Raw genomic sequence first — 15,590 nt, forward strand, 5'->3', positions numbered from 1 at the left:
GATGGAGAGTGTGCCGTTTTATTTGCCAAGAGATATACAACTCAACAACTCATGAATATTACACAGCATATTTGGTTACACAGCATATTTATGGTCATATTTAGCTCTCATGCTGCTACTGCTACTGTAAATTAAGGACTGGATGAAATTAAGTAAATACATTTTGAGCCTCAGTATAGAGCTTTTTTAAAACAGTAATAGGTGTTAGAGAGCTCAGGCATCTATATTCCCTCAGTAAGGCCTGCAGGGCACATAGCCTCCTGCCAGGTTGCCAGCCACTTAGCTTGTGAGCTTGTGCCTAAGATTTGTGTTACTGATAATCAACGTACTTTTAAACAATTGTGTCAATATCTCTGAACATTAGAGTCTTGGACTGCATTCAGCCTATATTAACAGTAAGGACCTTCTAACTTGTAAAATACTGTACCATTCATCCCTATCATCACCCTCCATGTGTCTACATAAAAAGAAAAGGACTGTAATTTTCTATATCGCGCTTTTCTAGTCATCCGACCACTCAAAGCGCTTTAACATCCCATGTCATCATTCATCCATTCATATTCTGATGGCAGGGGCTATCATGCAAGGTACCAACTGCCCATAAGGAGTCCAATCACTCAATAAGTAATCAGTCATACCCATTCATACACTGCAGGAACAGCCTGCGGGAGCAATTTGCAGTTAAGTGTCTTGCCCAAGGCCACGTGGACATGGACTAGTGGAGCCGGGGATCAAACCGTTGACCCTCTGATTGAAGGACGACTCCGCTCTACCATTGAGCCACAGTCCCCCCTCATCACCCCACTTTCTTTCTGAAGTCCCTTTATCTTTACCCTTTATATTTGTCCTGTGATGTATCCCCCAGTGAAACAGAATAGTTGAGATGTGTACAGCTCCAAGAGGGATTTACATAAAATCCTTCACATTTAAAGGACCGCTTAAAGGGGGAAGAAAAGATGACTGGATTTTGATATGAAAATATGAAGAAATAGTGTTTTTTTCAGATATTGTTATATGACAGTAAATGAGATCTAAAATGGTAAAATAGCTTTTTCATTATTTTGGCCACGTGGGGGCAGTAAAAACCAGAACTGACATTATCACCTTCTAAAGGTGCGTCACACCAAACGCAGTGCGAATTGTTTGGTGTGAACACAGCATCACACATCAGCAAGGAGTGGCATGTTCGACCATCCAGCTGACACAGAGCAACATTAGTACTGGAGCTTAATGTCCACCAGCTGGTCTGCTGAGCAGCTATTGTACGGAGCTTAGGCCTTTTTGTGATCCATTGTTGATATTAAAAGATTGATACTTTAAATCAGAGGTCTTCACAGTTTAAAGTGTTACATTAGTCATTCAAATATCACAGTGACCAGAATGTGTGTGATTTGGTTAAAGGGTCAGAAACTAATATATGTCTCAGAACATTTGATTTGGTGTTGTCTGAAATTATGTCAAACAGCAATGTTATATCTTAACTCAGAGGGGAAACCCCTGCTTTAATATGAACACATTGTTTGGTGCCGCTTGAAATGTTTTTCCGACGCAAAATGTGATGTTTCATTGGCACAGGGCTCTCTTGTGAAAGGCAAAAGCCAGAAAACCTGACAGACAACACCAAGAGGTTGTCTGTCTAACAGCTGTGCTGGGAGGAAAGGCAAATAGCAAACAATACGTTTCTCAATCTGTTCTATGCATACAGTCTGTGGTTTTACAATACGTTTCTCAATCTGTTCTATGCATACAGTCTGTGGTTCTACAATACGTTTCTCAATCTGTTCTATGCATACAGTCTGTGGTTTTACAATACGTTTCTCAATCTGTTCTATGCATACAGTCTGTGGTTCTACAATACGTTTCTCAATCTGTTCTATGCATACAGTCTATGGTTCTACAATACGTTTCTCAATCTGTTCTACGCGTACAGTCTATGGTTCTACAATACATTTCTCAATCTGTTCTACGCATACAGTCTATGGTCTACAATACGTTTCGCAATCTGTTCTACGCATACAGTCTATGGTTCTACAATACGTTTCTCAATCTGTTCTACGCATACAGTCTATGGTTCTACAATACGTTTCTCAATCTGTTCTACGCATACAGTCTATGGTTCTACAATACGTTTTGCAATCTGTTCTACGCATACAGTCTATGGTTCTACAATATGTTTCTCAATCTGTGCTACGCATACAGTCTATGGTTCTACAATACGTTTCTCAATCTCTTCTACACATACAGTCTATGGTTCTACAATACATTTCTCATTCTGTTCTATGCATACAGTCTATGGTTCTACAATACTTTTCTCAATCTGTTCTACGCATACAGTCTATGGTTCTACAATACATTTCTCGTTCTGTTCTACGCATACAGTCTATGGTACTACGATACGTTTCTCATTCTGTTCTATGCATAGTCTATGGTTGTACAATACGTTTGTCATTCTGTTCTATGCATAGTCTATGGTTCTAAAATATGTTTCTTTCTGTCCTACGCACAGTCTATGGTTCTACAATATGTTTCTTTCTGTTCTACGCATACAGTCGATGGTACTACGATACATTTCTTATTCTGTTCTATGCATAGTCTATGGTTCTACAATATGTTTCTCATTCTGTTCTATTCATACAGTCTATGGTTCTACATTACATTTCTCGTTCTGTTCTATGCACAGTCTATGGTTCTACAATATGTTTCTTTCTGTTCTACGCATAGTCTATGGTTCTACAATATGTTTCTCATTCTGTTCTATGCATAGTCTATGGTTCTACAATACATTTCTCATTCTGTTCTATGCATCCAGTCTATGGATCTACAATCCGTTTCTCATTCTGTTCTATGCATTCAGTCTATGGTACTACGATACATTTCTTGTTCTGTTCGACGCATACAGTCTATGGTACTACGATACGTTTCTCATTCTGTTCTATGCACAGTCTATGGTTCTACAATATGTTTCTTTCTATTCTACGCATTCAGTCTATGGTACTACGATACATTTCTCATTCTGTTCTATGCATAGTCTATGGTTCTACAATATGTTTCTCATTCTGTTCTATACATAGTCTATCGTTCGACAATACGTTTCTCATTCTGTTCTACGCATAGTCTATGGTTCTACAATACGTTTCTCATTCTGTACTATGGATCCTGTCTATGGTTCTACAATACGTTTCTCATTCTGTTCTATGCATACAGTCTATGGTTCTACAATACGTTTCTCGTTATGTTCTATGTATACAGTCTATGGTTCTACAATACGTTTCTCGTTCTGTTCTACGTATACAGTCTATGGTTCTACAATACATTTCTCATTCTGTTCTACATATACAGTCTATGGTTATACAATATGTTTCTCGTTCTGTTCTACGTATACAGTCTATGGTTCTACAATACATTTCTCATTCTGTTCTACCCATACAGTCTATGGTTCTACAATACGTTTCTCATTCTTTTCTACCCATACAGTCTATGGTTCTACAATACATTTCTCATTCTGTTCTATGCATACAGTCTATGATTCTACAACACTTTTCTCAATCTGTTCTACGCATACAGTCTATGGTTCTACAATACATTTCTCAATCTGTTCTATGCATATAGTCTATGGTTCTACAATACGTTTCTCAATCTGTTCTATGCATACAGTCTATGGTTCTACAATACGTTTCTCAATCTGTTCTATGCATACAGTCTATGGTTCTACAATATGTTTCTCGTTCTGTTCTATGCATAGTCTATGGTTCTACAATACATTTCTCGTTCTGTTCTATGCATAGTCTATGGTTGTACAATACGTTTGTCATTCTGTTCTATGCAGAGTCTATGGTTCTACAATACATTTCTCGTTCTGTTCTATGCATACAGTCTATGCTCTGCAATATATTTCTCATTCTGTTCTACGCATACAGTCTATGCTCTACAATGTTTCTCATTCTGGTCTAGGTATACAGTCTATGGTTCTACAATACATTTCTCATTCTGTTCTAGGCATAGGCTATGCTCTACAATATGTTTCTTGTTCTGTTCTACGCATACAGTCTATGCTCTACAATATGTTTCTCGTTCTGTTCTATGCATACAGTCTATGCTCTACAATATGTTTCTCATTCTGTTCTAGGTATACAGTCTATGGTTCTACAATACGTTTCTCATTCTGTTCTAGGCATAGTGTATGGTTCTACAATATGTTTCTCGTTCTGTTCTACGCATACAGGCTATGCTCTACAATGTTTCTCATTCTGGTCTAGGTATACAGTCTATGGTTCTACAATACGTTTCTCATTCTGTTCTAGGCATAGGCTATGCTCTACAATATGTTTCTTGTTCTGTTCTACGCATACAGTCTATGCTCTACAATATGTTTCTCGTTCTGTTCTACGCATACAGTCTATGCTCTACAATACGTTTCTCATTCTGTTCTAGGCATAGTGTATGGTTCTACAATATGTTTCTCGTTCTGTTCTACGCATACAGTCTATGGTTCTACATTACATTTCTCGTTGTTTTACACATACATCAGCAGGCTCATGATTATGCATCAACATTCATAAGGTGCTTTGCGTCGACCATTTATGGACGCTACATGTCATCATTCACCCATTCACACACTGATGACAGGGGCTACCATGCAAGGAGCCACCTGACCATCAGCACCAACTAACATTCACACCCATTCATAGCGCTTTGAGTGGTCGAAAGGCTAGAAAAGCATGATACATGTGCAGTCCATCATCCTCACCAGTGCTTGGACTCCACAGGGGGTTTATCTTGCTGCTGGTCAGGGAAGATGCCCCTCCATTACAAATCTCCCTGTAGAGTCCAAGCACCAAAGGCTATGTCAAGACTATCATCACACGTCAACTGTTTATATTGATAATGTTTATAAGTATCTGTCCTTCATCTTACTTGTCTCTCCTGATTGAATTGTCAAGATACTGACTCAGTTCAATAAGAACCTTATGGAACTTGTATTTTAACTTGAAATAATCTTTCTGTGCTGACATATTTCTTCACTTATTTTTTGAAAGAAAATAAGACCTTTAGGACTGAATGACAAAAATAGTTTTTTGCACTATTAAATTCAAACATTTTAGACACTTGTAAAACACAATTGACAGCAAAAGACACATAGCCAGGGAAAAAGATGTATTTTTATCCATCGGTGTCTTATTGTGGTGTCCAGTACAAAGGCTCAAACAGGTTGTTTACAGAAACATCATTGCAGCTCTCATAGTAGCTCATATTTGCAAAAGAGTCATGCAAAATGCCAAATATACCACACACACACACACACACACTCACACACACACACACACGCACACATCTCCATACTTGATGGTCAAAATAATGTAGTCATATCAATATGCAGAGTAGCAGTTGACATTATTGCATTCAGTCAGGCAGACAAACAACAGCAACAAAGGGAAAATAACAGTGTTCAGGGTCAACATCAGGCAGGCTGCATGAATACTTTTGGAATATACAACAGACTGCTGGAACAATATTGCCTCTTTTACACCCACAACTCTTCAGTGTACTAACTGCATATGTTCAGACACTTTCTTAGGCAGAGCTGTCACACTGGAGGCAACATGTGTGCTGTTCCTTCACACACAACCACTTGTTTTAAGAACACATCTCACTCTTGACAAACCAAACACATCATGTCAAAAGAGCATCACTGCAACAATCAGTGGAAACACACAGGACAGTGTTGTATCTACAGTTGAAGCCCAGAGAAGGTCCATAGAGGTGGTGAGGCGACAGTGCAGATGGGCTGATGCTGTCTCACAGGAAAGCACTGGGGTTCGCTCGGGGGTCCTTCTGGTTCCTGTAGCGATATGTGAGCCACACCCCCAGAACCTGAAATAAAAACACAATAACCGTTAGATACTGTGAGACACACATAAACAGCTGCTTATGTATGTGTTTAAGTTTCAAACCCACAATCAATGTATCTACTAATCTACTAGTGTTCGGAACCAAAAGCACCTTGTTTGAGTTATCAGAGGAAATATGAAAAACTAAATTATTGGCATTGTGACGACCCCTCCCATCCACTAGGGGTCTGTGTCCTGTTTGCTGCCTGGTCTGTCTTTCAGGATGTTGATCGGCAGCTAACGAGCCCCACCTGAGCCTGCTGGAAGTGGCCAGCCATAAAGATGCACCACCTGACCATGGGTACTTCTCAAGTCTTTTAATTGTCGTTTCTCGCTCCTCGCTTGAGCCGGAAGTTGTTTCTGCGCCGCCATATTGACGGCCGTCCCAAAGCTCTAACGTAGCTCGGAGGAGCGAGGATGGAGGATGGAGGAGGGACCTCGGAGGAGCCATGAGCGAGGAACCACGAGAACAGACTTCCAGGAAGTCTTTTAACAGTCGACACGCCCCCTCATTGTTATCAGTCATGTGATTGGACGCTGCAGCCGATCGGACTGATGACTGGAGTTTAACACCAGAGTGAAGACAGATCACAGAATAAAGTCAAGCTTTATATTTGATTAGGTTTCCGATTCAACATCTGGTTTAAATAAATGTTCATTGTAGTCTGAACAACAAAACGACCACAAACAACTTTCTACATTTATTAGAATGATTTGTATTTTCATGATCTGATGTTTCCCTCAATAACTTTTATTATGGAAACAATCAAAGTCAGAGAGAGCTGGAGAGATGAAACACTTTTTACATCATTCCTGAGTGTTTGATGAGTTTTATAATTTAAGAGAAACAATAATCATATTCTGGGTTATTTAATAATGACGCCACAGTCACAATTTCAAAACGTACAGACGCAAATAATTCATAAATAAGACGATCGCATTCCGCCAGTAGAAATGGATCCTGTGCTTATAAACAGAACACAGGACACAGTTTGTTAACAGACTGCAGAGAGAAACACCTCTACAGTGATGATTACTGTGTCTTTATAGTTATTAGTATTATTAGTTACTATTATTAAGTACAGTGATCATGTGAACAGACAAACTTATCAAACGTCTCTCCAGCTGTTAAAGCCGACTGACAGCTGATGCAGCTGTGATCATCAGCACCGTCATCAGAAACAGACGTCGCTTCACGTGACGCAACTGAGGAAAGGACGTCTCAAGTATTTTAAAACATATTTCCTCGTTCCTCTCTCCTCGCATGGTTTCCTCCATGCATCCCTGGTGGGAGGGACTAAAACGCAAGGAAAGGACGCAAGTGAGGGAAACGAGGATGCAATTAGAGACTTGAGAAGCACCCCATGGCAGGGCTCTCGCCCCTCCTCTCTTCTCTGACTCGCCTGGGCTGACACGGATGGCACTTTATTTGATTGATTGATTGTTTGTTTAGTTTGGTTAGTTGTTCTCTAAATAAATGTTTATTTGTTATAGTGATGGTGAGATGAAGCTTCATGAAGCATTGACGCTTTCCATCTAATTTGTTCACTCATGGGCCGAAGCCTCATGGTGCTTCATTTGCTCTACTGCGCCATCAAGTGGACAGTAATGGTAAAACAGGCAGAGTGATTAAAATGACACCATGGCTTTGGTGTGAAGCATTGAATTGAATAAATGAATGAATGATGTTTGTGATGCGTGATACATAACTTATGAACTTGTTAATATGGTGTCTGTCTTTATGATACAATGGCGGGGTCAAAAGGGAAAGTGGAAACAAATTGGTGAGAGGGTTGTGATGTGAGAAGTTTAAAAAAACGTAGGATTTTATTGTCATATACATAAATCCAAAATTTGACTTCTGCATTTAACCCATCCTTAGCTTATACTTATACACAAAATTGCGTTTCGCTGCCCCTTGTATTTCGAATCGCACGCCAGACCCGTGAACCATTTCCTGATTCAGGTACGTGGCTCTGCTGTTTGCAATTGACTTGATGTGCAGAGACTGATTTCCGGATCAGTAGTAGCCTACTAGGCAGGTGCACCTGGTTTGGCGATGAGAGGTTCAGTCTGGTAGTTTGGGAGACATGGACGAGTTTCGTGAGGTGTCTGTTTTCCTGTGTTTGGTTATTGTGAGCAGCTGGAGTGATCAGTGTTCCTGAGGAGTGTGTTTGTGTCACTGAGCATGTGTTGTGCTGGTGATTTTTGTGGAACAGAGTTTGGGTGGTCCTATATACAGTGTGAGTAAATTGCTGCTGTTCTGTTCCTGTTAGGTTGAAGAGCGGACTCCCTTTGGAGGTCGTTGGGGGGGGGGGGGGAGTTTGATAGTGTGCTGATGAAAGTGGTTAGAGCAGTTGTCTCGGGGGCACGTCCGAGGCTGCAGGTGGGTGGCCAGTTCCTGGTTGCTTTACCGGGCCTGCGGGCTTTAGTGCGTAAGTACCCACCACAAGTAGCACCTGCAGACGAGGGGGAGATTACTTAGTTTCTGGCTAGGCAGTCAGAGGGACGGGGCTGCAGTGATGTTAGGGCTGCTCTTGTTAGTTAAATTCTGTATGGATCAGTTTGGGTTTTGTGTTCGGGCAGTCGAAGTTTGTTTCCTCTATTATGGCTTCTGTGGAAGTATTCTTCGGCGGAGTTACTGGAGCGCTGTTAGGTTTCAGGTTTGAGTTGGATGCTGTTCTTAGGCTTGAAGTGTTTGCTGGTCCGGGCTTTACTGAGGAAACAATAGTTTCTGGTGTTTCCTGCTGACTGCACGTTTTGTATTCCGGTTTTTGTGATGATGGTAATGTTCTGGATAATTCTGGACTCTGTAATGAGCAATGCACAGCCTGTTGGGTGCCTGGGCATTGGACCCAGTTACCTCGCAGGTGTTTAACCTGAAGACTGCTGCTGTAGTTATGAATGGTTCATTGGGTAAGCAAGTCGGTAGTTAAAGGAGGGATGTGGTGAACTGTTCGTCGTTGTGCGGTGAAAGGCAAGTTGTTACCTTCGGAAACATAAGCGCACAGCTCATGCCTCGAATGGTGTGAGCTGAGTTGTAGTTTGGTTCCCTCCTGGCGTTGTGCGTCTGAGGACGATTTAGCTGGCTAGTGAGCCTATTTCAGAGGAAGCTTTTTGAATACTACGGATTAGCGCTTATGGTACTTCCGTTCTGTGGTTTTTGGTCTTCGGGAATTATGGAAAGTCCAGTCCTTCGTGTTCACCACTTGTTGCTCTCCTACGAAGACTTGCTTCCCATTCATGTGCTGTACCATATCACTGTGTCTCTCTGGCCTTCCGTCCTCTGCTCTCACGCTTAGATGCTTCTCCACATGTTGGAGTTGGGCTGCAGAGTTGCAGAGTGGAGATTGATTGGTGGGCCGGGGAGATGCACTCACAACCGGTACTCCCACTGATACTACTACTACTACTGACGCTAGAACTACTACTGCTACTACTGATACTGACACTACTGCTGCTAATACAACAACTACTATCACTGCTGGTACAACTAATGCTACTACTGATACTGATACTTTTAGCCTAATACTGATGATATTGTTACTGTTAAAACAACTACTTCTACAACAACACTATTGCTACTGTTAATAAAGCAACTGTTGATACAACTACTTCTACTAGGTATAATACAGACGCTACTGCTACTACTACTGCTGTAGCATCTGATTAAAGTTAAACATGTAAATGCAAAAAAATATTTTACAGCAAATTGAATTTGGCTCTTACAACTGCTGAACTACTACAGCTCGTAGCTAAAGGCGGTAAAAGTGCGAACTACACGGAAAGTGCTGACAGAGTTAACGGTGTTGAGGGAGAACTGGAGGATGGGTGCTAAGTTTCCACGACGAAGCTGTCAGTCTGGATGGCGTTATCAGCTGTGCAGAGCGGCGGCCGTGAGATACCCGTGGGGCACGTTCACATGTACTAACGTGCACTAAAAGGCATGCGGCCGGCCTGCTATGTGAACAAAGAGAGGAGGAGCTCTGATATACACATACAGAGAGAGACACACTTCACTCTCTGATCAGGAGACATTACTCCTCTAGATCTTTGTAGACTGTAGTTGTTTGAGATATTAATGCTCTTACTGTCGTATATTCCTTCCTGTAAGATGTAACCATTCAATTATGTTGGTGGCATTTTGACGAGCACATTGACTGCCCACCTGCATATGTTATTTCAGTACAGTTGGCTGCGTCCTGTTTTCTCCCACATAGTTTGTCAGCACCACCCCTTTCCTTTCACTTTTCGATACCCATAATCTCTCCACAATTCCGATGAAGGTAGGACTGTATCCCTTTTTCTCCTTGACTGTTGGTGGCAATGTAACCTGTGTGTGTTTGAATGTGGAGACAGCCGGGGTGCTAGTGCGTCAGCACAAATATTGTATAAGTTATAAATATGTTTTTATCATTAAACTGTGCACAGCATCTAGCAACTCAGCAGTGTTGTAGTTGTGATAGCTCACTTCAGTGAAGCTGAAAAAGAGTCCGATCCCTCCTACAAAGTGAAGAACCTCCCCAGCATGTTCCTGGATCTTATCTGCACAGGGCAGACAGGAGCGGTTGGGGAAACAAGCCTGCAGGAGAACAGGAGACACACAACTTGCTTCAGACAAATACAAAACAAATACTTCCCACAGCATGGTTAGAGGCCTTCGATAGAATCTGACCAACAATTTTAACATGCGGAAATTGTAAAGCAAATTGTGATTTTGGGCCAAATACAAAGATAAATAGAATAGAATTGAAATGTAGCAGGGGCCTGGACACATTTCATTAATCCAAACTCACAGCATCACAAGTGAGGTTGGGGTCCACCTGTTTGAAGCCACAGCAGTTGAGGCTCTTCTCCACATCCCTCTGAGTGCTCTGAGAGTTATTCCAGCCCACCTCCAGCAGGTGATCCTGCAGCACAGACAGGAGCAACACCACGCTTTACTCTTCTTTACTGCTGTGTGTAAATGACTGAATTACAGTCGTATTTTAGTAGTATTGTAGTAAATCACAGGCGCCTGTCACATAGTGAGTACATGCAGTGATCAGTGACTGGGATTATTCAGTAAATAGACTGTATTAATATTGTGCTTTTCTCAAACCATTCAAATCGCTTTACAACTCAAGCCAGCATTCACCCGTTCTTACACTGGTGGCAGAGACGACCATACAAGGGGCCACCTGCCCATCAGGCGCGATACACACTCACACACTGATGGAAAAGCCTTCAGGAGCAATTTGGGGTTCAGTAAGAACACTTGGACATGTAAACACAGTCTTCGTGCCATCACTGTATGAATGTGTGTGTGAATGGGTGAATGACGACATGTATCGCACCTTTCTAGTCTTCTGACCACTCAAAGTGTTGATGCATCTCTGTCATGGGCCAAGTCAAACGACCTGTTCTTGTAATTTGATATATTTTCTCGCCCGATGAGAAGAGTGTAACTTAAATATCATATAGTATATATCAGTAAATGTATCAGGCAGGCTATTTACGGTGCCAGAAAAAACAGCATCATCATATTTTCTCCTTGGCAGCTGTGCTGTAAAACAGGAACACCCCAGTGTAGATACCTTCCATAAAAAGTCTCAAGTATTTAAGTCCTAGTTTAACTCTGCATGAGTCGGCTGCTTATTGTTCCTTCACTTGGATGTTTGAGCTTCACTGTGCACAATGAAGTCTGTGACACAAGAAGGATGTTTTCAGGGAAAGTTTCTCTGTTGTCACCTTAAATCTCACATCTGAGAACGTACCAACAGGATTTATGATATTACAAGTATTTATTACAATACACAACCAGAACAACAAGAACAGTGAATACAGTCCAGTTAACAACGTAAAGTGAAAATCCCCTCAGTGTTCGGTATGAACACACTTTTATAGCTGCATTACACCAAAGTCTCTTGAAGCTGCTGCAGGTGTAAACATTTGTATTTCTGGTACAAAACAGTGGACCACGGTGGCCAGTTACCAATACAAATCAAACAAGCGGAAACTAGGATGGCTTCTCTTACTGAAAGACTTTCATCTTACCTGTTGCTCTCTGTTGATAGCCAAGCAGGCACTGGAAACAGAGAACTGCACAATAAACACCATGAACAGAACAACCATGTACTGAGATTGACTGTTAAGGAGTCTGCTCACAGCCAGTGTCACTAAACCAGTGCATTTACCACAGACGATTGTGTCAGGCTGGAAATAGAGCTGAATGCTCCGTCTCTGCACGACTGAGTGGGAAATACGATGCTCTGTATTGCACATGCTTACATGGATGGAAAATAATTTTACAAACATTGAGATGAAGAGAGAATCCTGTAGTAAAACAGCTTCCTTAGCCAGACTGCTCACAGATTCATACTGGATATCTCTCGTGGTCACGTATGTACATGAGTGTAGAATATGTATTCTACACTCTCTCTTCATGTAAGAATTTGGTGCTTCAAATATATTTATTCAGGTTTCACAACATAAATCAGCAAACACACATCTAACTCAGGGCCAGCTGAGCCTTCTCTGCTGGCCTAAACACAATCACAAAGTTATAGCTATTTTATAATTTAAGAATTCTTTCCCGTTTATCTTATATTCTCATTGCACAGCTCCTGTCTTCCTCGGTTGCTCTGCTTCCAGCACTGCTTGTTTTAAGGAGAGATTCTGAGGTGTTGCGGCGGATTTATTTGTCACGCGTGACAATTTTATGTGACTGGTTCTTGTCATTGTGTTCGGTTCGTAAGCCTCGTACCGAACGGTTTAATACGAATACGTGTATTATTACACCAACAAATAACCGTAACTCAGTAGCACAGCACAGAAGGCCCAGGTATAAAATGCACGGCCCGCCACTGAAATATGGCAGGTGCACAACTGACTGAACATACTGTATATGTAACAACTGCTACAACGGGTAAGTAGTTGAATTGATTCGTATTAACATTTGTGACATTTTCAGTGGTGGTAAAATGACAGTGAATATGCACACTATTTAGAGGGTTAAACATGTGTTTTATATTTGTGGTCCCCGTTCTTAAAATGTGGCTTTACTAACACGGTAAACTCTCATCCAGATTAGATTGAGTTGTTTTACCTGGATACAGTTCTCTTGGATTACAGTGCACTTTTGAAATCTACAAATGATAGAGTTGTGGCCATATTAGGCTAAAGCTATATGTGAATAAACCAGCACCTAACTCCTAACTCTTGACCTATTCGTTTAAGGGGTTGTTGCTCTGACAACAGCTCCACTGAAGTCAGCTTTGAAGAACTGAAAACTGCAGGCTTGTGTCAAATCATCAGCAATCCATTCAAGCCAACTCAGTTATTCAGAGCAGAGATCCCTGCCATGCTCCAACCAGGATATCATCTGTACAGCTGAAGGCAAACACGTATTTGAACCCACAGAAGAAGTAGCAGCAGTGCTTTCTGTATAATTAAGTGATGGATTTTTTAAAATACTGATCCAGTTCAACCAGTCACACGCTGTGGACATTTTCCTGGCTGGTAAGATCATAAATGATGTCAAAGCTATAATATATGAGTATCCTATATCAGCCACAACATGAGCAGTGTGAAGGATACGAAGAAGAGCAGGACCTGGTGATGCTTCATGGCCCCGATGAGGCCAGCCAGGGCCACAAAGAAGAGGAAGACGCCCACACCGATGATGCCTCCCACCACCTGGAAACTGGAGACCAGACCGAACCACTTCCCCCATGCTGCGATGCCGATCATCAGCAGGCTCACCATCTGCAGGACAGACACACAGACGGAGTGAATGCTCCAATGTTTGTATGAAATGGTTTCGTAGGATTTGTGAAATATGAAACAATAATTCTAAGTTCATTTCGATATCAAATGAAAATATTAGATGCAGGCCGTTTTTAATTTAAAAAATCCTGTAAGGATGGAACCCTGCCAGGCAGACAAACACCTGGATGAGCTTGATATCCTATATGAGCTCCTGTGATGTATGTGGACATTGACCTCACACAGCAAGCTGTACAGACATAGTGGAAGACATATCTGCTAAAAGCATTACAGTAGAGGAAAACATATTCAGATTGTTTACTAAATTAAAGTAGCAATACTAAAATGTCAAAAACCTCACTTAATGTAAAAGTCCAGCATTTAAGTTAAAAGTACAGAAACAAGAGGGGTCCTGCCCCTGCGACTGTGGTCAGAGAATTTGCAGGTGGCAGGACTTGAACTTGAATGTGAAGTCTGAGGACCGGCCCCTGGGGGCCCCCCTGTGGCTCACCTCAGTGACAGACAGCAGTACAGCGGATACTGGAGCCAACCACAGTCCCTTCATTTGCATTGAAATCGCATTGAGCGGGGATCTGTTCACGGCCAGGATGGACATAACTACAGCAGTCAATAACTTTTTGAATATACTGTACATATGAGCATGTACTTATTGCTTTCAGTGAAAAAATGTGAATTCGTCCTTTAACCTGCCGCTGTCGGAGTTAAAAAATAATGGTAAAATCGATGACATCATTATGACGTCATCAGTCAAATTCCTTGTGTGTGCATGCAAATAAAGCAGATTATTGTCAAATCTCCACAGCAACACCACACATTGTGGCCCTTTTTAAAAGAGGACTGGAGGACTCGGACCATGGCCGTCCGTTGGACTCTGAGATGAAGCCCTGCTGGAACCTGATGGGGTCTCACACACACACACACACTTAGTTTATAATATAGAAAGCAGCGATGAAAAGAACCACCAGCAAAGACAGGACGTCCTCTGTATGCCATACTATGTGACGGAAGGAAATAACATTGCGCTGTAAAAGCGGGACTTGTAGTGTATTCTCTCAATAGCTTTATCTGGCGGACACAGTGAGCATGTGATCCTGGTGCCGAGTAAATCATGGATCGACCGGTGTCTGGCATCAGCAGTGTACTGATTACAGAAGGACGTTTCCTCCGCTGTGTTTACAGGATAGGAAAAAACACAGATAGAACCGGCGCTATATTCATCCATATGGCAGCTATTCTGCTGCGGATACTCACAACATAGAGGATGTTGAGCGCGCACAGGGAGTGTTTGGAGCAGGTGAATCCAGTGCAGCCCATCTCGGTCAATTAATCAACCAATTGAAAGAAATGTTTCAGCTCCAGAGATCAGATCCAGACAAACACAAGCCCGCAGGAATAGACGGTTGCTCTGCAGCAGGTCGAACCTGGAAAGAACGGAGCTTGTGCGTCAGCTCCAAACAATACAACCAGACTCCAGAGGAAGTTACAGATGAAGCCTTCAAAATAAGTGCATATCATTTGTCATAATATAATTGTAAACTGATATGGCACACATTGAGCTTTAGCAGCTTTAGCAGCCTGGGCGTTCACATTCTACGGTTAAAGATGTAGATGGTGGTTCATTTAAGCGGATTCCTCTACTTTTAGACTCAGTACATTTTGATTTGACTATTTATTTGGTCAACAAAGATAAAAACATAAATGTGTCAGTGTTTATCCACCAGGCCTGTATTACTGTTTGTAAGGAGAAGGCTTTGAAATAGCAGTAAGTTTCCTGGAAAGATATTCAAGCTTGTGCTAATTATGTGGACATTAGTTTACATTTACATTACATTACATTACAGTCATTTAGCTGATGCTTTCATCCAAAGCGACTTACAATAAGTGTATTCAACATAGTTATTCAAGAGAACTACTGGTCACCAGAAGTCATAAGTG

The 15,590-nt window shown here is 41.6% G+C and overlaps 1 protein-coding gene across 2 annotated transcripts; it reads right to left on the minus strand.

Moving 5' to 3' along the window:
- Window positions 1-5,191: 5,191 nt before the first annotated feature.
- tspan13b (tetraspanin 13b) lies at window positions 5,192-15,020 on the minus strand. 2 transcript variants are annotated; one of them, XM_079288374.1, is made up of 6 exons: window positions 14,907-15,020; window positions 13,467-13,634; window positions 11,925-12,005; window positions 10,685-10,798; window positions 10,360-10,470; window positions 5,192-5,871 (listed from the first exon to the last, which is right to left on the minus strand). In XM_079288374.1, the coding sequence occupies exons 1-6, from the start codon at window positions 14,967-14,969 to the stop codon at window positions 5,797-5,799; spliced, it is 612 nt and encodes a 203-aa protein (XP_079144500.1). In that variant the 5' UTR covers window positions 14,970-15,020; the 3' UTR covers window positions 5,192-5,796. The 2 variants fall into 2 exon arrangements, with proteins under 2 accessions (XP_079144500.1, XP_079144501.1); XM_079288375.1 differs by lacking the exon at window positions 11,925-12,005 and having other exon boundaries at window positions 13,482-13,634.
- Window positions 15,021-15,590: the final 570 nt, after the last annotated feature.

This window comes from Melanostigma gelatinosum, assembly GCF_949748355.1.
Source record: "Melanostigma gelatinosum genome assembly, chromosome: 17".
In the NCBI taxonomy this organism is placed as follows: Eukaryota; Metazoa; Chordata; class Actinopteri; order Perciformes; family Zoarcidae; genus Melanostigma; species Melanostigma gelatinosum.